Source organism: Sciurus vulgaris, assembly GCF_902686455.1.
Source record: "Sciurus vulgaris genome assembly, chromosome: 4".
NCBI lineage: Eukaryota > Metazoa > Chordata > Mammalia > Rodentia > Sciuridae > Sciurus > Sciurus vulgaris.
This window is the reverse complement of record NC_136464.1, coordinates 17,609,916-17,636,379: the sequence shown is the minus strand read 5'-3', so window position 1 is coordinate 17,636,379 and position 26,464 is coordinate 17,609,916. Positions and strand designations below refer to the sequence as shown.

The following is a 26,464-nucleotide window of genomic DNA, read 5'->3' as shown; positions in this document are numbered from 1 at the left end:
AGTTTCATCGTTAAATAAAATGAAGACAATGATGTATTGTGTGTACCTGATAAGCTCTCACTGAAAGGCTTGAGTGCTAATGGTAGTGTTGATGTTATTCCCACCTTTAAATCCTTAAAAAGGTTTTGTTTGTTTGTTTGTCTTACAGTTCTTTGGTGTTAGCTTACTTTATTTCTCAGCTATCTGCCAAATGGTTCAAATAAGGAGGCTAGACACATAAAATAAGAGAATTACCATTAAAGAAAGAGTCATAAAGCTATCATTAAACAGTCCAGAACTGTTTATAATAATAACTTTAGGTCGATGAAAAAAAATTGAAATGTTCTTTATTCTTTAAGGAGAAAATGAAGTATATTTAATGGTGTTATTTTAGATGATTCTCATCAATTAATCAAATTAATGATTGCTGCTTAAAGTTAAGTTAGCTTCAGTTATCTGGAAACTTCTCTTTCCTGAAACACTAACATGATACTAGATAAATGAGTTACCTAACTCCAGTAGTGCTGTAGGTTTCTTCAGGGATGAGCCATTCAAATGCTCAGTGATCCACACCAGTCACACACTAAGTGGTGTGAGTCGTTGCTGACCTTGAGGGAACATGCCCCCACCTAAAACTATTTGGTGTTTTAAAAAATTGTATAACCAAACATGTGTGCCTGGAGCCAGCATTTAGCTCAAAGTTCACGGCCCCTGGAGTAACTGGCATTTGTGGTCCTTAGTGCTCGCTAGCTGTTTGCATCTACTCGTGGGCCATCTGCCCTACTATCTCAAGTGGACTTGGCATCCTGGGTGTCAGAAGCAAGGCTTAGAACTCCATCTCCTTTTTCCTGCCCAGGACCTTACACTCAGCTACTCTTGCTGATGACAGGAAACGTTCGTTGGAAAAATGCCTAAAAATAGCCACCAACAGATTCATTATTAGATATAAAAGAACAATGGTATTTACACATTTGGTGAAAATATGTAATTCCAAGACATGAAAAAGCAATGCTATATCAAAAAGGACATTTGTGCAGCTACTTCCTTTCCTACTGGCCTGGGAAGCAGTGTCATCTAGTGAAAAAACCACAGAACTAAAGAGATCCAAACTTCATTTCCAGCTCCACTATTTACTATTGGTTAAAAAAAAAAAAATGGTTTTAGGAAAATTGTTCATTCTGTGCTTTCTCCTAATTCTGCTAGTTCTGGAGAGCCCCATTTTTCTAGTAAGTCCAATAATGCAACAAAAATGGGTATTAGTTGAGGTATATCCAAGATCTGCTTGTGAAGGGGACCCTTGAGAATATATTACCTGACGTATTCAGGTGGTAATGTCCAGTGGTTTCTAGTTCATAAACCATTCCCCCCAATACTAATGCACATCTTTTCTTCCTTCAGCGAATACGGGATGAATTTATGTCACTTGAAAATGTTGTGGACTAACAGCAGACTAATACCATTGGCTTCTGCAGGGAGTGTTTTGCCCCTTAACAATGTTCTGTGGAAGCTTCAGCATATAATAAAGTATATTGTTAGCAAATTAGATTCTTTTCCTGAATGTAACTGTTCATTTTCACACATCTCTGCAGGTTCCTAGTAAATACTATAGCTTTAATTTCATTTTCTCTGAGTTACTTAAATTATAGTACTCCTTGTACACTCTACATCATGAGTTCTAAATACTGGAATTTCAAAAACAAAAGTTTAAAAAATCAAATTAAGTGAATTCAAGGAATGGCACATGATTGGTAGCTGTTTATTGTTCCAAGTAAGTGAATAAAGAGGATGGGAAAAAGGACTTTACTAATTCTGTCACTTTATGAAGGAAAAAAATTTTTGATGACAAAACCAAGTGTTTGTATCTCAGAATAAATGATTGTCCCAATTTGAATATATTTAATTTTAGGAAAAAACTATTATATTATTCTTATTTTTAAAGTTTGAATCATTATCAGTCTACAGACCACAGTTTTGAAGCCATGATCACAAAGCCTAATATTCATTAATTCCTAATTCAACTCACATTTCTTAAATACCCAACTGAGGCTGGGTTTTGGAACCAAATACTGGGCTTCTATCCTAGCTTCCTTTGTCATGAGCTATGTAACTTTGGACTCATCCCTTAATCTCTCTGAGCTTTTTTCCCCTCATGTATAACATTAGCTCAATAAAACCTTGCTTGACTGGTTTTTATTTAAAGCTTCTACTGAATACTAAGTGAAAGATGAAATCTATCAAGTGACAAATACTACATTATGCACTGATAAGAGAATAAAATCTAATGGACAAGACCAAACTAAATAAGTGAGTACAGTGTAGAGGGATATACTGAGCAGAGAGGACTTCAATGTCTCGGTCTGATTATGTGAATTCCTCAGAATACCAGGAAAGATGCTAGATGAATTTGAGTTGGCGAATAGTAAACTTTTTTAGTTGAATGTTTGAATTCCAGTTTTTGTGAGGAGTACTAGGGATTGAACCCAAGGCTCTTTACCATTGAGCTACATCTCCAGTCCTTTTATTTTGAAACAGGGTCTCACTAAATTGCTGAGGCTGATCTTGAACTTGCGATCCTCCTGCCTCAGCCTCCTGAGTCCCCTCAGCCTTTCAAGTGTGCTCCCATACCCAGCTTGAATTCCATTTTTGAATGGTGGACTCCACCCTACTGTTGAACCCTGATATTTGCATTTTCTCTTGAAATGGTTTATCTCAACTGTTTCATTGTAACCATGAAATAATGGAGGCCCTGATAAATGACTCGCTCATGTTTACACAATCAGTTAACAGTAGAGAAAGATTGAGAGTCCAAATCACTGTTTTACTTTGCTTCGCTAACCTGCAATTTCCAGACCACGGGGACCTTGCATAGTTTGCTCACCATGATCTCTCACTTTGGTGCTAATAGTAGGCACTAAATAGGTACCTGTAGAGTGAATGACTGATTTCTCTCGAGCTTACACAGCCTAAAAATCTTTTTGCTGTCTCTCACCTAATGATGCCTTTTCCCTGGCACTGAAAATCAAGTTAGGTTGTATTCCTATAGCTCATTTTCCATTTCTGATTTGCTGCTAGGGCTAATTTATAGGTCTTTTATTATCATTTTTGAAGATTTTTCATGAATGAACAAATCAAGATTTTCTTCATGTCTAATTAAATAGCATGATGTTTATCTTGTCTTTACAAGATGGATTCTGATAATGACCAGAGGAACAACAGTTTTTGCTTCCTTCAGTCAATGTTTGTTCATGTCCATCATGTGTCTTCAAGAATATCTGGTTCCTCTTAATCCCTGATATGTGTTCTCTACAGGGAAACCTGCTGAGTTTGTTTCATAGTCCTGTTGAATTAATACCACCTTTGTTTAAATTAGCAATTGATTAATTACAGAACCAAATTAACTTTTACTTTTTGAAATTAATTAGTCTTTAATATATAACTTGAAGACTTGTTTGTGAGTTAAGTTTTTATTACTGTGACTAAGAGACCTGACAAGAACAACTTAGATAAGAAAGTTTATTTTGGCTTAAGATTTAAGAGATTCAGTCCTTTGTGGGCCAATTCCATTGCTTCATGGCTCCATTGTCCAGGCCCAAGGTGAGGCAAACCATCATGGCAGAAGGGAGTGGCAGAAAAGTACTACTCTACCCATGGCAACCAGGAAGCAAGGGTTGGGAAAGGGGAGCTGGGAAGATGCACCCTTCCAGGACACATCCCTAGGAATCCACCTCCTCTAATCATGTCCCACTTGCCTACAGTTACCACATAGTCAGTCCATTCAAACTCGGTGAACTGATAATCAATAATCAAATCTTTTCACCTCTGAACATTCTTGCATTAACACAGAATCTTTGGGGGGACACCTCACATCTAAACCAAGACAGATAGCATTCTGTTATTTGTTCTTTTTATTATTTATGAGAGAACATTCATTAAATCATTTCATTGCCTCTTTTTTTATAGGCGGCCCTGACCATTTAAGTCACTTTTGCCTGACAGAGTTCATATTATTAACACCCAAACTGTTTTGTTAAATTAATATAATTTCATTATTTTAGAAGATGTCTTCTTAATAAATATGTATGCCTATATACTTTTTATGTGAGAAAATTTTAATGTGGTATTACTTTCATAATCAGAATAAGATTTAAAATTTTTTTCTGATACCTAGATGAAGAAGTATTCCCTTATTCTCTATCTTAGTGCATAATATGTACAGGATACTAAGCTATACATGTCAGGGCCATATTTTTCAAAAATTTTTATAATGACCTATATAGTAAGGATATCTTTCACATCATAATCCACATTACACACATATGTACATATGTACACACATAACTGAGCTGTTTCATAAAACAATACTTACCCTTTTTAAGTATGAGTAATGTACACTAATATTTCCTAATCATGTTTTTTAAGATAGAAATGTCAGTCTTGATTTCTAAATTGATATTACAGTCTCTCTACAAGATCACAGTCCCGCGTCTGTTAGGAATGCACACATATATAAGTTTTAGCTCTAACTTACATATTGTGTATTCTAATAGAAACTTAAAAATGCAAAAGAACTTTCCTAAGACATAACATGTTGTAAGTGCTATAAGGCAATATTTTCTATAAATATAATTTATAGAAATAATTTGTGAACCATAGTCACAATTTTTTTCTCATCCTTGTACTACCATGTACTTCATTTGCATGACATATGCCTTAGCTTGGGATACTATAACAAAATACATAGACCGAGTGGCTTAAACAGCAAACATTTATTTGCCATAGCTCAGGAATATGTGAAGTCCAAGACCGAGGTTCCAGCATGTTCAGTTCCTAGTCAGGGTGAGCTTCCTCGGCTTGCAGACAGTGGCCTTCTCATTGTGTCCTCTCGTGGTGGAGAGAGAGCTCTCCTTTTTCTTCCTCTCTTTTATAAGGGCACTAATCCCATTATAAGGACCTCACCCTCGTGACCTAATCTAACCCTAACCCTCCCAAAGGCCCCATCTTCAAATGCCATCACATTGAGGGTCAGTTTCTCAATTTATGAATTTTCGGAAGATACAGCCATTCGGTCCATAACAACGTTTAAAATTTTTCTCATTATGTGGGCTTGTCCTATGCAAAACCGTGAGTTAGATGTCTCAGTTCAGTTTTCCTAATATCCAACTATATAAGTAATTGTACAAACAAAATGTTTTGTGCACTACCACCAGGGGTACACAGAAATTCTTTGGTAAACAGTTAAAAGTGATAGAGGTTTGATCTGGGTGTGGTGGAGCATGTCTGTAAGGGGAGGCTAAGGACCACAAGTTCAAGACCAGCCTGGGGCAACTTAGCAAGACCTTGTCTCAAAATAAAAAATAAAAAGAGCTGAGGAGATAGCTCAGTGGCAAAGCAGCTCTGGGTTCTTTCCTCAGTACCAGAAAAGAAAGAAAGAAAAAAAAAAGTGATAGAAGTTTGGGTCACTAAGACTGGAGTGATAAAGAAGACAGCATTCGGATTGGGCCTTGAAGACAGAAGAGGTTACAGTGACAGCCATTCCCTGTGGAGACAGCATTGTACACAAACACAGAGTGAGTAAAAAGTTGATTTTAATAGCTTCTGATTAAAGGTGTGTGAAGCGGGGCTGAGACAATGAAACCAATACTGAAGAAACATTAACCTGGCAATAGGTGGGAAAGAGATTTAGAAAAAGAACAAATTTGAGTCATAATTTAATCAAAATTCTGTTCTTAAATTAGACAGAAGCATATGTAATTGTTGAATCAACCAAACTGTCTTCCAGTCAAGATCACAAGTGGCATGGTGCCGGGAAATGACCATCAGCCCCACAAATCAGGACATTCACAGTTTGACATTCAGCAAATCCTCTTCTCGGGCTCCATTGCCTATCTGGAATGGGGTTAGCTGCTTTCTCCTCTCATAGAGTTGCTGAGGAAAAGTCTGAAAATACTACGCAAATGGAAAATAACTTTCTTCTTGTTTTATTTGAACCTTGAGTCAAAGAAGTGACCTGAGGATGATTGTGACAAGTCTGGCCAGTGACACATAGGACAGAAAGAATCCTAAGGAAGAACCTTGAGGACCCTGGCAGCAGGTCACAGAGGAAGAAATTGACCCTTGAATTCAGTTCATGAAAGCAGTAACAAAGCAAAGAGAACAGAAGCGAGAGACGTCGCTGAGGGAGAGCCCACACTCCCCAGCTTAGCTGTGATAGCAGGACGGGGCTGGGAGGGGTAGGGGGATGGCCGGAAAGCCAGGGTTCCAGGGCTTCTGGTCAAAGTGTGCATTAATAGTAAAGGCAAATCCAGAGAAGAAATATGCCTGGGGAGAAAGATTCCAAGCGTGAGACCTCAGCAAAGTGCCCGAGCCCTACTGAGCAGGCAGATGGAAATTTGGGATGAAGTTTTGGAATAAGGTGATGGCTGGATACGTAGACGTGAATCATCCTTGCAGTGACCATGGTTTGAATCTCTTTGCTCCAAGTCTTAGCCACTTGAGTGCTACTTGTAAACTTTTTGCTGTATTTGAGTAACACTATGCTCTTATCTAATGTTTTTTAAAAAAATTATTTAAGATTAACATGTTTTTTAAAAGCGTAGCCACATTCTGAACAATATCAAGTCTTGATTTTATACAATTGTTAGTTTTTTAACTACCCATTAAAATAAATGGATAAGTACTATATTTCATGGTTGGAAGACGTATATATTTTCACGATTTAACATTTCTGAAACTAGGGTATTTTACAGTTAAGTGGCATCTTACAAATTCTGCTAGCCAGACAGTGATATCTTTGCCATGTCGGCACATGAGATTTAACTGTTGTTTGAAAACCCCACCTTCCAGTATAACCAAAAAAGCACTAACCTGGCAACATGCACAGTGGGAATCAGCAATATGGGAAAGAATCCAGATAGGTACTACATCCCTAATGCTCTCAATAGTTCTGGGGACACTGATGACTGAGTTGAAAATTGCCTCAAAAGTGGATTCTGATATGTGAGAAAATTTTAGAAAAATCTTAACCAATTTGTTTTGTTTCTATTTTCCTTTTTATGTATGCACAAGAGTGATGCATAAGAAAATCTCTTTGAGTCAAAAGAGTTCTTTGAATAAGTTTAAAACAGATTTTTTTTAGTAATGAAGCATTGTGTCATAATTTGTCAGTCATTTTCTATCTCGTGTAAAATATGGTACATCTCAATGGACACTGTTCAAGGTTAGCGTAATCAAAGTAGCCAAGAAAAAAACAAGTTCAAGTACCACCTAAAGTCACCTTATAAATATTACTCTATGGAAATATACTTAAGCAAGGGGAATAAATAAGATCACCAGGAGAACATTTATAAAGTAGAGAACTTCAGAACCCTGAGAAAAGTTTGTATTTCACGGGAGGAAGAGGAGTCTGAGAAAGAAACTGAAGAGGGTTTGTAAATCACTGTGAGCAATGCAGCATTATGGAAGCCAAAGGAGAAATTCTTCAAGAAAAGAGAAGTAACTTAGAATAATCTAATATGATGGAAGTCCTGGAGAGTGTTCAAACAGGTGAGAAGTGGTGGTTTGTGAAGTTGGAGAGCTTGAGTGTGGGGAAATCAGCCTCTATTTCTTTTTAGGAAAAAAATGGCTAGAGAAGAAAAAAGGTGATTCTTGATAAGGATGAGGACTAAATATTTTTTCCTTGACTTGAAGCCAGAGAGCCTAGAATTAGGACTGGTAGAGAGGTAGTACTACCAGCATAAAGTAGCCTAATTGATCATTTCAAGACCTGAAAGATGTAAGTAGGAAGGGAATCAACAGCACAGGTTGAAAACGTAACCTTAGAAAGAAGAAACACTTCCTCAGAAGCAGAGGTGAAGGAAGAGCACGATGGAGTAGTTTTTGAATAATGTCGAAATAGAGAAGGAGAGAACTTCTGGAGGACCACCAGGATCCAAAGGGGAAACCAGGTTACTTCTTGAAGGGGCAGAACAAGATCAAGGCTTATTAGAAAGAAGACGGGAAAAGCTTGGAACCCTGGCTGTAGCAGATGTCAAGGTGACACAGCAGGAGCTGGATCGGAAATTGCTGAACCGTTGCAAAGGCCTGGTGGAGGTCAGGGAGCCTGCGTGTGTAGTGGCTCAACAGCCTGGTTTCGCAGTTCTCCCCAGGATTGCTTGGCCAACCCGGAGTAGGAGCCAAGAAAGCAAACAGGGGAGGGTCCATGCCGGTTGAGAACTGGCAGAGTAGGAATGACAGAGTAGGAATGAACAAAGAGGGAGTGGTTGTAGGGCAGTCCTGAGTGTGAAGTTGAAATGGCTAACCGTGGGAGGCAGTCCAGATGGGGACGCAGTGGAAGGCCAGATCAGGAGATGGATAGGAAGAAAACAGGGAGGGGGCGGTGATTGGCATTTCACAGTGTGCATAGAGAACTGAGGGGGAAGAGAGAAAGAATGTGGGAATCCAGTTGGCCGAAAGGAAATTTTGAGAATTTGAAGATATTTTGAAAAAGAGGATATTTATGTACTATAATTATAAATGTATATGTCTGCTGAGAATGAACTGGGCAGCCTGATGGTTGAATATTCCTTATTCAAAATGGTCAGAGCCAGAACTACTAGAAAGAAGGTGTAAAAAACTTGGATCAGTTGTGGAGTTTGGAATTTTTTTCAGATTTTGGAATATTTGTATATAAATAATGAGATATCTTGGGGATGAGACCCAAGTCTAAACATGAAAATCATTTGTTTCATATATACCTTAGACATGTCGCCCAAGGTATTTTGTATAATATTTTTAGTATGCTTGTGTTTTGACTGCAATCCATCGCCTGAGAGCAGGTATAAGGTTTTCTACTTTGGTCATCATTTTGGTGCTCAGAAAGTTTCGGGTTTGGGGAGCATTTCAGATTTTGGATTTTCTGATTAGCAGTGCTTAACCTGAAGCAATAAATGTGGCTCTAAATCCAAAACTTACTAGCATTTACATACTGTGGATCATGCTAGACAGGAATGTCCTTTCCCTACATCCACCTTGCTGAGTTTCTAGAAAGACCAGCTTTGTGTGGACCACACCAACAGGCTCCCCAGGACTTCCAGGTTCCAGTTCAGCTCACCCAGTGGGGACAACTGACAGGATATAGAACACAGGTAGGACAGTGAGGTGCAGGTCTGAATTAAGGATTTCATTCTTTCTGCCCAACCCTTCTTTCCGAGTGCTCCTTCTGTCTTCAAGCCTGGGGGTGCTAACTTGCCCACTGTTACTTGCCTGAAGCTATTGTGCCAGGTGTGTGGTTTCCTATACCTTTTACATAGTGTGTTGAAGTCGGTTTAAATTGTCAGTTTGAGTGTGTGGTCTGCTTTCTGTTGGGACTCTGATAAGTTGGGCTTTCAACCTCCCTTTTATAATCTACAAGCTTAAGTTAACAATAGTACCTAACTTAGGAGTTTGATGAAAGGATTAGATATGATAGTATAAAACCCTACACAGTGCAGAGCTTATAGTCAACTCTTGATAAATGATGATACAGTGATATGTGGACTGGAATTTCCAGGTATGTCTTCAGAGATCTACAGATTAGGGGCTGAGTTTATACTACAAGTAACACTTCCTGGTGTATCTTCATCGGTGACCGTATTGAAAGGACATACTAGAAAGGGAGAAACACTGGCCACTTCTGTTGATGTCCTCACAACTTAATTTGTGGAAAGAAAAAATTAAATATACACAATTCTTTAATACAATTGTTATATCTTTAATATACTCAGAAAACAGGCAGAGCTTGATATGTAAATGATGCTTCAAGATTTCTGCAACACACCTTTCTGTTTCAGTACTAATTTCTGCCTCAGTTGTTTTGGGCTGCTGAATCGTAATACCACAGACTAGGGGCTTAATCAACAGAAATTTCTCACATTTCCAGAGGCTAAGAAGTCTGAGACCAGAGTGCCAGCAAGGTGAGATTCTGGTGTGAGTTGCCCTTTCCAGCTTGCAGATGGCCATCTTATTACTCTGTCCTCCCATGGCAGTGAGAGAGAAAAGAAGCAAATTTTTTTCTTGTTTTTCCTTATAAAGGTCCTAATCTCATCATGGGACACCACTCACATGATCCAATTACCCCCCCCCCCCCAAGGCACCGTCTCTAAATACCATCATATTAGGGTTTAGGATTTCAGCATAGAAATATTAGGGGGACATCAACATTCAGTCAGTAGCATTTGCCTTTGGTCCCCAAAAATTCATGTCCTTCTTATATGCCAAATATATTAACTCCATCCTGACGGCCCCCAAAGTTACTGCTAAGTGTGGGAATTATGACATAACTGGATCTCTTGGTTGCAAAGCCTATTGATAGTAGTAGTGGTAGTAGAGGTAGTAATAGTAGTAGTAGTAGTAGTAGTAGTAGTAGTAGTAGTAGTAGTATTTTCGTGGTACTGAGGGTTGAACCCAGGACCTTGCACATGTTAGGTGAAGGCTTACCTCTGAGCTACAACTCTAGTCCAGGGTCACATTATTATACTGTTTATTTAAACCATTGAAAGCATGCCTGTGCCTTTTAAGTGGTACAAAAGTCATAGTTTTTAAAAGTTTTGGCCCAAAAAGTGACTTTGATAGAAGAAAAACTCAGAAACCCTTACCCTCTTTCATTTATTGCAATCTAACCAGGCAATACTTAAACTTTGTTAAGGATTCTAAATCATTTCTGTGTCATAGTAATGCCATTGTACACAGGATTGTGCATGAAAGTGTTTTTAGTCTCTTTCAGAAGTGTAGACATCATCATATCGTAAACACGAGTCCTCCATGAAGCCGTCCAGCTGGAATCCTCCATCATGGAGTAGAATTTAAAGGACACCAATGAGTGTCTTTCCTGTGACAGAAGAAAAACAAGGCCCTCTCCAGCTCCATCAGTAACCCACTCAGGTTTCCACGGCTGTGATGCTCAGGACGGGAGGCACGCTGGCTGATGCGTGCGTTCAGTGCTGGAGCGGCCTGTAAACTCTTCATGGAGCGTTTTAAGTAGCTTCATGTTTCATGTCCTCTATGCATGTAGGCATCTTGTGGAGATAAAGGAGGGAAAGGGAAACGGTAAAAGGATAAGCAGTGATCAAGAGGAGAGTTTACGTGGCTCAACTTGCGCTTTCATGATTTTCTTGTGCTTTTGGCCCTGGTTGCTGATAATAACAGCAGAGGATTTGTAAGGCTTTGCTCACCTACACGCCATATGTAGTTCTCAGCGTAGATAACAATTTCAGTTGGGTGATGTCTTGTCTTTCTCTCTCTCGGGCCCCTAAGTTTGATTTAGAAAACTCTGGAGTGCGGAGGCCACTTCTGCTCTGGGTGTATTTATGTGTATGTCTGCTCTATCAGGAATGTGGCTGCATTCAGGTCTGTTGTCCCAAGCGCCTTTGTTGGTGGCTGCATTCCATGCAGTTCAGTCTTTCAGTCTTATGTATTTACTAACTATTCAAATGCCTGTGGTATTCACACACAGATTATGTAAAATAAAAAAAATACATTATTAAGGCTGTGGCTGCTGTGAATGGATTATTACAATTTGCCTATCATGGTAATGGCACCTGTTAGAGGTGTGATACAAAAGGCAGTGACAGGCAGTGTAATTTAGTAATTGTGGCCATTGTACTGTATGGCTGGTCAGTTCACCAGGCAAGTACAAAGGAAGCAGTGTTATAGCAGAGCAGGGGTGGGTACGCTTAATAGAGAGAGCTGGTGTGTACAGAAAGAGACTTTTGGTGGAGGGCTAACTCCCAGGGGGCAACTTAGAATGAGTTGAAAAGAATGAACAAAAGTACAAAAATGGTACAGGTTTTCCTATTTCAGCTCTTAAAGTGACAGACGAGTTATGTTGGTGCACATTGCCAGTACTTTCTCCTGCTGCCAAAAGAGCTTTTTTTCAAAATACCCAGTCAAAGTTGCCTTGTCATATGGTAGTCACATATAATGTACTCTTGTCTTCTCCTATGTAAAACACACCGTGTCAAAGTTCAGCTCTAACTGACGGAAAGGCAAATGCACTCACTTGAGCAAACCATTTTTTTTTAGACTGTACAATGTATTTAAAGAGCATATAAGTAAGCATAGGTTCAGAAACTTATGTATATATATTTTCCTTTATTAATCCCCTGCTTTCCTTAGTACTATTATTATTTTAATATCATGGGTGGTTTTGCTAGTGACATAAAGATTCAAGGATACTACCAGTTGCTGTAATTAAGGCTAAACTTTGGCATCACAATGAGTTACAGAGATTAGTAGTAAGAATTTATGATGTGTGCTTTCTCCCTGCCTCCCTACAAACTGGTGAAGTCAAGCCATTTCCCAGAGTAGTACCAAGAGATGCTTGATTAGGGAACAAGTGTAAGCTTGTGGAAAAGAAACAAGCATGCCTAAAGGACTTTTGTATCCTAAGTTATAATATACCCCGGGTTCATTTCGAGAAGGATGCCAAGCTGACCCCTGGGATTCACTCCCCTGTGATATCAGCTGTGATCAGACAACACAGGCATGTGTCGTTGGCAGCAGCAACTTCCTCTTCCTGATGCTAACTTGCTCGCTTTCATTTTCTGTCCCTATTAAATCATGACTGACAATAAACTGAGATTCTCCAGTTGAAGGTTGACTATGTCTTATGGGCCAGATGCTACTACACTGGACTCTAGAAGCATTTCCTCATTCTGTACCAACTCATGGAGAATTTGTAGAATGACTATCCCCAGTCAACTGATGAGGAAACAGAGACTCTGAAGATTCCATGGTCTCTCTATATACAGTGAATTAGAATGAGGTATATAGAGAGAGGTTAGGGTGAGAGGGAAATAATGGATATGTATGTAAAAAAATTAGTACATTTAATTCTATAGTGCTTTGGAGTAAAGTAATGGAGTATGTTATTTGATGAATTTTGAAAACAGAATTGTGAAGATTAGTCAAAAGATTCTAGAATCCTATCATGGAATAGTATCTGCATTTTTTATCCCAACAATCATTTTAAAAGCAAGGACTACATGACTAGGTCTTTTATTAAGGGTGGATCAACTTATGTAGAATATATAATGCTACTGGGAACCAGCCCAGTTTTAATAAAGGGCCCCACAGAAGAAAATGTATGCTGCACAATGTCAGTTCACATCTCTTAACTTGTGTAAATAGTGTTGCAGACAGTACTAGACATGAATGGGCGAGGTGTGCCACTGTTCTGAATCACTCCAGCTCAGCTTTGGCCATCAGCCCGACGAAACAGGCGTGCCACTTAGAAGATGCTAACTGAATAGACGCAGTTGTGTGATATTTAAAACACGATTTTGTACCTCTGCTGCACAGAACAGCTATTACAGCTTGTTACTTTCCTTTGCACCAGTTTTGACATCTGAACATTCTTAACTGAAACAAGAATGTCATTTTCATGAAAGAACTTTCTGTATAATAAAGTTAGCATTTAGAGTCATCCTAACATATGCAATGATTTGCTAAGCTTGAATATTCTTGGAGGCATAAGACTTCCTTTTCTGTTTCCCAGGAATTATTCCAAAGTTCACAGAGTAGCCATGGGGAAAGAAATAGGGTTTTACATATGGCATCAAGTTGTACAAAGAAACGAGATTGTGGAATTTTTAAAAATTGTGTCACATATACCTCCTCTGCCTCTTTGTATCATGTCAGTAACTTTGGAAAGAATTAGCATATTGACATTGCACACAAAGAGTATTCTACAACTGTAATATAGGACCAGCAGAAAGTATCGGGTACTTCGGACAGGTAGAGCTGAATTAGAGATCAATATTCTCTAGCTGAAAGATTGCAGTTACTTCTGATAAAACCACCTGGGCTTCCTTATAAGCTGAGGTCAAGGATGTGGCCACAAACCCATGTGCTCATCAGACTGTTGGAGACTAGTCCTCTGTTTGTATACGGTGTATAAATGGTAATGTGGATAAATACTGCCCTCTCAAACCACGTAATTACGTCGATTGCTGAAAAAAAACCAGAAATGTACCAAAATATCACAGGAAAGCTATTTCCAACATGACTTTGCTCTTTATGGCTAAGTGGCAGTCACTGTTTTTTTTTTTTTTTTCTCCTCCTAAATTATGTGTTCTTGTTTCAAGCATTTAGATGATGCAAAACAGATTTTTGTGGCAACATTCTTTTTCGCAGCCAAAAAAGCATTCAAGGAAGCTCTGTATTCCTCCTGGGTTGCTATTTATTCTGGACCTTTTGTGTTATCGGCATAAACTCGTTTTATTTAAAATGAGAAATAATCTGCTTCAGAGTTGTTTTTTAGAAGTGCTAATAATGCCAATAAAATATATAATCATAATGGGAAGCAGAAGTTTTTTAAATGATTAGTTAAAAATGAATAGGGAATAAATGAGCATTATAGGTGCAAAAGATAACAACCTTTTTATTGTTTTTCTGCAAGGCTCTGAATAAAGCCTATTTCCAGTAGAAATACACTGTTTTTCAGTCAAATAAAATAAAGGATAATTTTGAGATTTCATAGGACCTATAAGCTCAAAAGCAAATAATTTTATTTTCAGTCTTTTAACATCAGCTTCTTTATCTCTTTCTGTCCCTCTCATTCTTTTCTTTTCTCTGTCCCTATTGCTTTTCTCTATCTACTCTTTCTCTTCTAGCCAATCTCCTTAGAAACAATTGTGGTTAACAAGGTCGGAAGTCAAAACAGTTACTCTCATAGCCATGGTAAAAAAGACCAAAGTCAACAAATTCACAATTTCTCATTTCCAACATCTCCATTTTGCACATCCTATTATTATGGCACTTAGTTTTAGGGTAACCACTGGTGATTTAGTTGTCTAAAAATGGCCAGTGGTTTTTAGCAGCAAACATGTTTTATTCTTTCATGAACCTTGAAATTTAAACTCAGAAATTCCATATCCATAAACTTGGCTTGTTCTAGCACTGTCCATTTATATATGTAAGTTCACATTTTCACTTGTTTGTCCCTCACTTTCTTAGACATTAGATTTAGGATCCAAGCAGCATTTTGTATGTCTTAATGGGCCCTGACACCCTATATGGGATACATATTCCTTTTATTAGGTATTCAATCACCTGTTGTAAGAGTTCTTCATTTAAATTAAATTTGTGGGAAATTATTATTTTACTGTTTGTGTTGTTTCCAAAAACATATTCAGGGTTCATTAGCTCTATAAATGTTCTGAGTAAACACTGTTTTTCAAAGATTTACTTGACAAATGTACACTTGCCATGCCCATACCGGGGCAGTAGTTACTGTGACTTCAAACGCATAGAATCTGTATGTACTGTGCCCCTCTAGAGTTTATAACATAGGGAAAGGAAAGTTAAACAATACCAGATTAAGGCTGGGATGCATCCTCGCATAAAGAATGTATAAGACTATGACCAAGAGAAAGGAATTGGAAAGAAAAGAGAGACAAGGACCCAGCTCTGCTATTGTACATTAATAAAGGGAAAAAAGAGAAAGCTATTGGTTTTTACGGAGAGTAAGTGAGTAACCTGGAGTTACCTAAACTTTGACATCAAAAGTTACCGCTGCAGAATTTGTGGGACATTTATGACTCTAAATTACACTTCTTGGAGAACTAATTGTAATACCAAATTACCTAGGCCTCATCCCATCATTTAAATATCAATTAGTAAATGTGCAGATGCAACGAAGAATCGGAATCAGATTCTAGATGGTGTAACTGGTTATACAGAGTGTTACAAGAACAGCAGTAGGATTTTTCCAAAGGTTATTTTCCCTTCCTTGTTAGGTCAGAAGATGACGTTTGCCTTTCCTTCTTCTCTCCCTGCAAATTCCTCAACTGTTTTAAGTGCTTCTGATGCTTTCTTACATTCTTAGTGCATTGTTTTAATCAAAAGAAGGGGTTTTCTATCTTTCACTTATGCTTGTTGGTTTTAGTAAAGTAAGATTTAAAAGTGAGTTCTTCTCCAGTGAAGTGAAATGAAAAACCAGTGAAATTAAAAACCACTAGCTGCTCTGATGTCATGAAAGAAAAATGAAGTGGATTAAGATGGGAAAATGTGTAAAGAAAACTTTATGGGGCTTTTAAAGGAGCTGTGCAGTGTCTTTAACTTGAACTGAGCTGCAATTGTGAGTTCAGTGTCTCTACATTGAACTTAATTTTATGGAAAGGAAAAGATAGAAAACAACAGCAGTGTATAAGGAAATATGAGTGGCCTACAGCGAAAAGCAATAAAATACAGTTTGTTTTTCCAGATTGTCTAGAATAGTTATAATTTAGGCTATATCATTTTGAAGATTTTTTTTTTTTTAAATGACCTGAAAATGACTAACTTCTAAAACAAGTCAACACGAAAAGCAGTAAATATAATAAATCTCATCAGGGTTGTGTATTCATAGGAAGTACTACTTGTTGAATGTTTGAATTTATTCTGTGAAGCCTGAAAATAATATATCATGGCACGTTTGAAAATTAGGTCTGCTGTTTGATTTGGCACTTCATGTATTTTCTTTTGAAATGAATGATAATACCCTTTCAGAAACCCAGAACAGAAAGGACGAGGCTGTATTGCCCTCCAAATGGTTTGAAGGTAGGCTCTGTCCTGAGTCTCAGAACTGTAGGTGGCAAGTAGCAGGGAATAGTACTGTAGGAAAGGTGGGTTTTTTTAGGTCCACAAGGCCTTATCCCTCACCAAGGCTGTCCTTGTGTGGGCCTTTAATGCAGCATGACGTGTGTCCACCGCTCTCTCGTACCTGGTAGCATTAACATCCTTGCGCGTCATCACTGTGTCATGAGTCAGTTTAATCACGTTGCTCCTTCATTCCAGGCCTTGTCCAGCTTTCTTACCTCTCGCCACACCTTGACTTACTTGTAGAGCAGCGCTTTCGGCAGGAATGGAGGTATTTACTTCAGTTAAAAGCATCAGTGTTATTTTCTTTTTCTTTTTTTTTTTTTTCTTCTTCTTTTTTTTTTTTTTTTTTTTTTTTGGTGCTGGGGATTGAAACCAGGGCCTTGTGCTTGCAAGGCAAGCACTCTACCAACTGAGCTATCTCCCCAGCCCAATCAGTGTTATTTTCTATCACGACTTTCTCTATATAGTTCAATCCTTTGCTGCTCCTGCTTTTCTTTTATCCAGTATGTACAGTGGAGGTACAAATGTTGAAGATCTTTATTTCTAAGACAACTGTTTGGTTTGTCTTGTGTCTGGACACTAATGTGTCTCCTAAAACTAAAACTTCTTTCCTCTTAATAAGTGGGGCAAAGAGTGGGGGGGACAGGGAGAAGGGAAATGAATTGCAGAGAATAACATCTGACACATCTAAAAATAATAGCTGTATTATTAGCTAACACTTGTCAAGCATGCACAGTGTGCAGACCCTGTTGCAAGTGTGCAGCACATCATAGGTCCTCACACCAGCCCTTGGGAATAGGTATTTTATTGTCACCATTTACAACAAGGAGACCACTAAGACATTAGTAATTTGCTGAAGGTAAAACTAATAGAAAATAGAACAGGGAGTTAAGCCAGTAGTCTGACATCAGAATCTTAAATTCCTGACAAGGACATTGATTACTACACACACAAGTATTAAGTCAGACGAGAGAAAATTTTGTACTAAGAAAGCCTGAATTTATTTCATGAGAATTGCAATGTGCATTTCCTTAAAGATGATGATTTATAGTTTTCTTCCTTTTTATAGATTTAATGTGTACAGGGTTTGAAGGGCCAAACCTTAATGTTAGGGTGCTATTTAAGTGCAGATTTCTAGTTTTCATGACACAATATTTTTGTACTCAGAATGTGAGCTCAGTAACTGAACATAACTTACTCTTCCACCCAGATGTTTCTGCCCTAATCTCTATTAGGGATGTTTTGAGTCCTGACTATATTTCCTAATATTTAGCAAGAGGTGAAAGTTGGTAGCCATACAAAAGTTTATATGTTGATGAGTTGATGTTAAACAGGTTTTATTACTCACAGATAATAATGTAAATGTATATTTAGTGAGTCAAAAAATGGTTTAAAGAAGAAAACAGAATAGTGATTGCATACATAAGATCTTGTCTGTGTGTGTGTGTGTGTGTGTGTGTGTGTGTGTGTGTGTGTGTGTGTGTGCGTGTTTAGACCAAACTGAAAACAAGAACAGAAGAGTTATCCAGGATGATAATTAGGGTGTAGTAAGATAACCACCACTCAAGGAAGAAGTCGTGTTGTCTAGGATGACTCTGCTGTGGGCTACCTTGGTAGGAGCACAGTGGGTAAAGCACAGGAAATGGTCCTCCTATTGACTGTTCAGACTGTTCCACAGGGTAACTTTCTAAAACAATTTGTATTTCTTCATGTATGAGATTTACCTTCTCAAGAGTTTTTATTCCCTCTTGCTAGCAAGATAAAATCCAGACATCTTAGGTTGCAGTTCAGGGGTCTCAAGCTTCTCCCCTAAGTCCCCCAAGTCTGTGCTCCAACCATATCGTGCTGGCTGTCCTACAGCTACTGAGCACAGTTAGCAAAATCCCCTGATTAATTCCTGGAACCTGTGTATATTTTTATATCACACAGCAAAATCAACTTTGTAGATGTAATTAAGGTAACAGACCTTAAGATAGGGAGATTTTCTTCAATTAATCAAATGGGCCTAATTTGATCACATGAATCCTTTAATGTGCAGAATTTCCTCTGGCTGGAGGCAGAAGAGATTCAGCAGAAGGAGTGGAGAATTTTGAAACCCGAGAAAGACTCAACATACCATTGCTAGTTCAGATATGGAGAAGACAAAGTGATGAGGCATGCAGATACCTCAAATGCTGAGAGAAGCCTCGGACTGACAAGCAACAGGGAAATAGAAATCTCAGTCCTACATCCTCAAGGAACTGAGTTTGACCATTAAATAAGTTTAGAAGTGGATCCATCCCCAAACCTTCAGAAGTAAAAACACAGGCAGGTCCTTATTCCAGCCTCATAAGACCCAGATAAAGAAAGCAGCAATGCACACCAGACTTCTCACCTCCAGAATGGTGAGGTAGTAAATGTGTGTTGTTTAAGGCCATGAAGTTTGTGGTCATTGGTTACAGCAGCCACAGGGACTAAGCACATTGGTCTATAACCCCCTTTGTCCACCCTTTCTGGCAACCACCATCTATTCATCCTCCATGCCGACCTCAAATGATATTTCTTCCATAAAGGCTTCTGCAAAAAATCACTCCTCCATCTGCTGATACCACCAGGCCCCTGAAGTGCCGCTTCTCCATTAGACCTTGTGCTGTGGTTACCTGTTTGTATTCGTCTCTCCCCCACTAAATCACAGCTCCTGCAATCTGTCTGTGCTGAGGTTTGTATTCACACATTACTTGGTGTAGTGCTTTCCATACAGAAGGTGCCCCATTCCACAAATATTGCATTCTGAATATCATCATCAGATAATCTAAAAATTATTAGATGTAGTACTCATATATATTTATGCAATCACAAATTATGGGGATATATGGCAAATAAAACAATGTTGTTCTTACCCTAATAGATCTCAGTTCATTGGAGGAAAGGAAGATGTTAATCAAGTAAACCTGCAGAAAAAAGAAAAACTAGGTTTGTGTCCAGTGCCACAAAGGATAGGAATATGGTGTTATAAAGGCTTAGACTCAAGAGTATTGAATGGCAGACTATGTGTTATCTGAAGAAAGACAATTGCAATTGAGAGTATCCAGTTTAAAAGAGAGAATGCACAATAATACTTTAAAATGGATATTAGGAAGATATACAGGCATCTTATTCCAAAAGCAAAGATGATCTTCTCCATCTTCCTAAAGGGTACAGTGAGAGGTAAAATTAAGCTACACTCAAGAGTTTAAGTTAAACCAGTAATTTCCAAACCTTGTTTAACATTAGAGTCAGCCAAGCAGCTTTTAAATATAAGTGATGTTTGGGTCCTGACCCAGAACAATTGAATCAGAATCTCTAAGGGTGGTGTGTAGGCATTGACTTTATTTTAAAACTTCCCAGCTACTTATGATGCCAGTGAAGACTGGAAACCAGTGCTTTAGCCTTCCTATGTGTTTTTATAATTAGTGACCGAAAGACAGACAGGGCTGTGAAGTGAAGGCAGTGAGGTCCCCTCCGACAGAGAGCTCTACAATCAGCTAGGAGCCTCTTCAGAGTGTGTTGGCATCAGTGGTACTGTGTCGACCCAGGCTGGGCTGGTTCTATCTAATCTACTCTCTCTCTCTCTCTCTCTCTCTCTCTCTCTCTCTCTCTCTCTCTCTCTCTCTCTCTCTCCATCCCTCCCTCCCTAACTCCCCCCTTTTGCTATCTCATATTATTTATTAGATTATTAGATTTTTCATTATAAAAATAAAGGTTTTTTAATCTAGAAAACTTAAGAGAAATGGAAGAACACCAAGAATATAAAACCTTACTTGTCCCACCAGCCTTTCTAAACATGTGTGGACATATTTATACACACCCCTAGGTCTCCGTTTTTTTAAACTTCATTCCACACATTTGTTATCGTCCTGTATAAGCATTTAAGTTTGCAATCCCTGAAATGTATATCTTTTTTTTAAAGATTGCATTAAAAAATTAATATAGTATGAATACTCTTGCATAATATCAAATACTTTGAAAAACATTAATGACTATCTATAACTATTCTGTGAATGTACCATAAATTTACTTAGTAAAATCCTTTATTAACTATTACAATGCCCATTATTGAACATTCTAATTTTTTAAGACTCTTCTAATATTGTAATGCAGATACTTGTTCATAATTATTTCATAAATTTCTGGTTATCTGTTGATGATTCCTTAAAGTGGAATTGCTGAGCCAAGAACATGAATATTTTCAAGATTTTTTTGATATATCATACAAAATTGTCCTTCAAAGAAAACATAATAATTTGATTTCCCTTTCCCTAAATTTTTGCCCACACTGAACAGAAAGTATGATTTTGGTTTTTGTTACATTTCTCTATCCTAAATAAGGCTGATACTTTCTCTTAGGTTTATTAATTGTTGTGATGCTTTTGTTTATTTCTTCTTTAAAAGTTAATTTTTCTGTTAATATGTTTGTTTTCCTCTTGGTGATGCTGAGTGCTCTTCTGAGTAACCATTGCTCTTCATGTTGTGACATTCTCCTTTCAGGTTTGTCAGTGGACCTTTTCTTCTGTTCTTTAAGAATCAATTGATATTTTTATTTTTAATTTACTGTGATTCAATCTTTCTTTTCTTATCATTTTCCCTTTGGATTTATGCTCAGAAAAGCCTTCTACCAGAAACAAACTAATGTTTTTCTTCTAATTCCATTATGATTTTATAGCTTACCTACTGGGTTGTTTTATGTTTCTCATTCTCTAAAGTGAACTTGAACTGGAGGCTTGAGAACCGGACAGATCTGAGTCTGGACTCCCTCCTGACTAACTTGTCTTAGGGAATTTATTAAGCCTCTCTAGGGCCCTATTTCTTGGTCTATAAATACTAAAAGTAAAATCCTATCTGTGAATGCTAAATGAGATGTCATAGAAAGTAGTGAACACAGGACCCGGCACATAGTAAATGCACAAAAAAAAAAAAAAAAAGTGATTTCATGTGCTTCCTTTTTTCAGAGTGACAATATCAGACTAGCATTAAAGGTCCAGGACCATTTTTGAGTCAGTTTTCTTTCAGTAAGTTCCGTGAACTTCATTTTGGGCTGTCTTCTTTATGGGGCTCTCTGATTACCTAAAGCATATGGTTAGATTGTCACTCAGGAGCGAGTTTCTGGACCATGTATTGAAGGAGCTCCTCCTTACTGTCTTGTCATTGTTTTTCCTCTTTTACTCCTCACAACTATCTTTCTACTCTTTAGCCTTTGACTGACATTTCTGTGAAGCATTCTGTGATGTGCATTTAGAACACTATGTAAAAATAAACTATTGTGTTATTTAAATATTTAGAGGCCTGTGTAGCCTTGTGGGCTATTTTTAAAATGACCTTTAAAACCATTTGCAAAGAAGACAAAGGTAATGGGGGAAAGCATGACCTTTTAACGCTTCCTTCATTAGAGGTGTTCCCTACCTTGGATGCATTGCTTTGCTGTGATAGCTCATGATGTAGGGTACATCAAAGACCCAAATAATGGAGAACAATGGAGAAACAATTTTAAAAGCTGATTTTGTATTATTGCTGCCACCATTAGGTGTCAGATGGAAAAGATTCCTTTCTTTTAAATAACCTGGACTCATGATTGATTTTCTATATGCTGTAGGACCCTGGGTAATGATGGTGTGTAAAGGAAGACCTGCTATATATTCATGTGTGAATTGGGCTTATCCAGTTTTCCCACACTTTGCTTTTGTGATGTGGTTTTCTTTTTGAGGGGAAAGATCCAATCTTAACTGATTCAGTAATATCATAACTGATTCAGTAATAATAACTAGAAGCCATGTTGCAGTAAGATTCTAATCTGTTCCTTCCCTCATTCAGCACTCCAGTCACCCAGTCACTCTTTGTGTTTTGTTGGTCTGGACCCAGAGCAACAGTCACTGTTCCAGAATCTTCCCTGAGAAAAAGAAGTGAGAAAAATAAGACGCCAGAGCCACTGTTGAAAGCCAAGGTTTGAACCGTCAAAAGGCCTGAAATGAGAGGCTGCTGGGAGAGAAGGATTTGGGAAGAGGAAAGGTTGGAGTGAGGTAGGAAGCAAGCCACAGGGAAGGGCCTAATTGGGCTAAGAAGATATTAGGAGAGAGAGAACTGGCCACTAGTTTGAGCCTCTCAGTGAAGTTGGAGGGAGAGGTTGTAAGCAGATTGGACTCACTTGCTTTTATTCATTTTGAAATTGAGGCAAGACTTAGGGAAGATCTTGCCCTCTTGGATCTTCTGGTACAGTGTAGTCAGGGCATATATGTGTGAGAAGTTAATATCAGAATAGAACAATGTATGACGAAAGCCAAATGAGTGGGCAGTCAAGCACTGAAGGAGGCTTTTTTCCCCCTATTTTTTTATTGGTGCATGATAGTTGAGCATAATGGTGGGACTTGTTTCATATCATAATGCACACAGGATAGCAGTATAATTTAGCCAATGTCATTCCCCTTTCCCTCCCCTCCTTCCTCTAGTGGTCCCTTTCCTCTGCTCTACTGAGTCCCTTTGGTTTTCATGAGACCCTCCCCCCTTCCCCACCTTTCTTTTTCTTTCTCCTCTCTAGCTTCCACATGAGAGAAAACATACAACCTTGACTTTCTGAGTTTAACTTACATTTCACTTAACATTATTTATGTAGTTATAAATAATGAGCTACTTTATGAGCTATCAAACATTATATATTATTATACTAAACCATTATTTCTTAACAGTCTCAAATTCCATCATTTTTCTGCAAATGACATAATTTCATTCTTCTCGATGACTGAATAAAACTCCACTGTGTATATATACAACACATTTTCTTTATACATTCATCTGGTGTTGGACACCTAGGCTTCTTCATAGTTTGGCTTTTGTGAATTATGCTGCTATAACCATGGGCATGCTTGTATCACTGTAGTATGATGACTTTAGTTCTTTAGGATGAATACTGAGGAGTGGGATAGCTGGGTCATATGGTGGTTCCATGCCCAGCCTTTTGAGGAACCTCCACAGTAAATTCCATAGTGGTTGTACTAATTTATAATTTCACCAACAGTGTAAAAGTGTTCCTTTTTCTCCACATCCTCTCCAGCATTTATCATTATTCGTATTCTTGATGACTGCCATGATTAATTGGATTATTTGTTGGGAAGCTTGTTGAGTTCTTTGTATTTTCTGGATATTAATCCTTTGTCAGAAGAATAGCTAAGAATTTCTCCCACATTCTTAATTGTTTCCTTTGCTGTGCAAACTTTTAATTTGATGCCATCCCATATGTTAACTCTTGGCATTATTTCCTAAGCTTTAGGGGTCCTATTGAGAAGGTTGTTTCCTTTGCCTCTATGTTGGAGTGTTGACCTCTTTTCTTCTAGGAGTTGCATAGTTTTTTGTCTAATTCCTAGGTCTTTGATTCATTTTTACTTGATTTTTGTGCAGGATGAGAGAAAAGGATCTAGTCTCATTCTTCTGTATATGGATAACCAGTTTTCCCAGAACCATTTGTTATAAAGTCTGTCTTTTCTTCAGTGTATGTTTTTGGCACCTTTCTCAAGGATTAGATGACTGTAGAGGAGTGGGTTTGTCTCTGTGTCTTCTATTCCGTGCCATTGGTCTCTGCGTCTGTTTTTATGCCAGTACCATGCAGTTTTTGTTACTGTAGCTCTGCAGTATAATTTGAAGTCAGGTACTGTGATGCCTCCAGCATTGTTTTTTTTTTTTTTTTTTTTTTGGCTTAGGATTGCTTTGACTATTCTGTCTTTTATTCTTCCAATGAATTTTAGAAATGTTTTTTCTAGTTCTGTGAAGAACATCATTGGTATTATGAGGTTTGCATTGAATCTGTATATTGATTCAATGTATATTTTAGTAGTATGGCCATTTTGACAGTATTAATTTTGAAAGGAGAAAGCTTTTATAAAAAGCCTTCAGTTTTCCCAACACCATTTGTTGAAGAGGCTATCTTTTCTCCATTGCATATTTTTGGCCCCTTTGTCTAGTATGAGAAAATTGTATTTATTTGGGTTTGTGTCCGTGTCCTCTATTCTGTACCATTGATCTACCTTTCCATTTTGGTACCAATACCATGCCGTTTTTGTTACTATTGCTTTGTAATAGAGTTGAAGATCTGGTATTGCGATACCCCCAGCTTCGCTCTTTCTACTGAGGATTGCTTTAGCTATTCTGGGTTTCTTATTCTTCCAGATGAATTTCATAATTGCTTGCTCTATTTCTGTAAGGTACATCATTGGGATTTTAATTGGAATTGCATTGAATCTATATAGCACTTTTGGTAGTATGGCCATTTTGACAATATTAACTCTTCCTATCCATGAACATGGGAGATCTTTCCATCTTCTAAGGTTTTCTTTAATTTCTTTCTTTAGTGTTCTGTAGTTCTCATTGTAGAGGTCTTTCACCTTATGCAATAGAATGAAATTAAACCCCTATCTCTCACCCTGCACAAAACTCAACTCACAATGGATCAAGGACCTCGGAATCAGACCAGAGACCTTGCATCTTACAGAAGAAAAAGTAGGTCCAAACCTTCAACTTGTTGGCTTAGGAGCAGACTTCCTTAACAGGACTCCCATAGCCCAAGAAATAAAAGCAAGAATCAACAACTGGGATAGATTCAAACTAAAAAGCTTTCTCTCAGCAAAGGAAACTATCAGTAATGTGAAGAGAGAGCCTACAGAGTGGGAGAATATCTTTGCCACTCATACTTCAGATAGAGCGCTAATATCCCGAATCTATAAAGAACTCAAAAAACTCTACACCAAGAATACAAATAATCCAATCAACAAATGGGCTAAGGAAATGAACAGACACTTCACAGAAGAAGATCTACAAGCAATCAACAGATATATGAAAAAATGTTCAACATCTCTAGTAATAAGAGAAATGCAAATCAAAACTACCCTAAGATTTCATCTCACCCCAATTAGAATGGCGATTATCAAGAACATAAGCAACAATAGGTGTTGGCGAGGATGTGGGGAAAAAGGTACACTCATACATTGCTGGTGGGGTTGCAAACTAGTGCAGCCACTCTGGAAAGCAGTATGGAGATTCCTCAGAAAGCTTGGAATGGAACCACCATTTGACCCAGCTATCTCACTCCTTGGCCTATACCCAAAGAACTTAAAATCAGCATACTACAGAGATACAGCCACATCCATGTTCATAGCTGCTCAATTCACTATAGCCAGATTGTGGAACCAACCTAGATGCCCTTCAGTTGATGAATGGATAAAGAAACTGTGGCATATAGATACAATGGAATATTACTCCGCCATGAGGAATGACAAAATTATGGCATTCGCAGGCAAATAGATGAAATTGGAGGATATCATGCTGAGATAAGCCAATCTCAAAAAACTAAAGGACGAATGATCTCGCTGATAAGCAGATGAGGACATATGGGGGGAGGTAGGAGGGGTTAGTGTTAGGGTTAGGGTTAGGTTTAGGGTTAGGGATAGGGAGGGTGGTAAGAATGGAGGAAGAAAGGAATGTATAGAGGGAAAAGAGGGGTGGGAGGGGAGGGGGAAGGGAAAAAAATAACAGAATAAATCAAACAACATTGCCCTATGTAAATTTATGATTTTTAATTAAAATTAAAAAAAAAAAGCCTTCAGTATCAGAGACTTGCTGTACTGAAAAGTATGATTATATTCCAACAGAAGACCTGACACATAGAGGGCAACTCAGTAATCTTTAAAACAGATTTCATCGCATGTTTTGCATTCATTATCTATAAAGTAAATACTATTATTATCCTCATTTTATAGAATCAGAAACTAAGGATTAGAGAAAGGAAAAAAATAAGTAAAAACTGTGTCCAAGGGCACATAGCTGGTGTGTGATGAAGCAGACTTTTAAGTCCAGGACTGTCTGACCCCACAGAGCCTTAGTCATCAATTAC

At 38.0% G+C, this 26,464-nt stretch overlaps 1 protein-coding gene across 11 annotated transcripts in view; it reads left to right on the top strand.

The window, feature by feature from the left end:
• Positions 1-26,464, top strand: part of VTI1A (vesicle transport through interaction with t-SNAREs 1A) — a 349,120-nt gene that overhangs the window by 108,334 nt on the left and 214,322 nt on the right. The window contains exon 7 of one of the 11 annotated variants that reach the window (XM_079137541.1): positions 18,614-20,078. The exons of 9 other annotated variants lie outside the window; for them this stretch is intronic. In XM_079137541.1, the coding sequence (XP_078993667.1) occupies positions 18,614-18,753 (140 nt within the window). In that variant the 3' untranslated portion in view covers positions 18,754-20,078. Of the gene's footprint in view, positions 1-18,613; positions 20,079-26,464 lie in introns of those variants that run through there. One more of the 11 variants, XM_079137533.1, reaches the window with a different exon arrangement.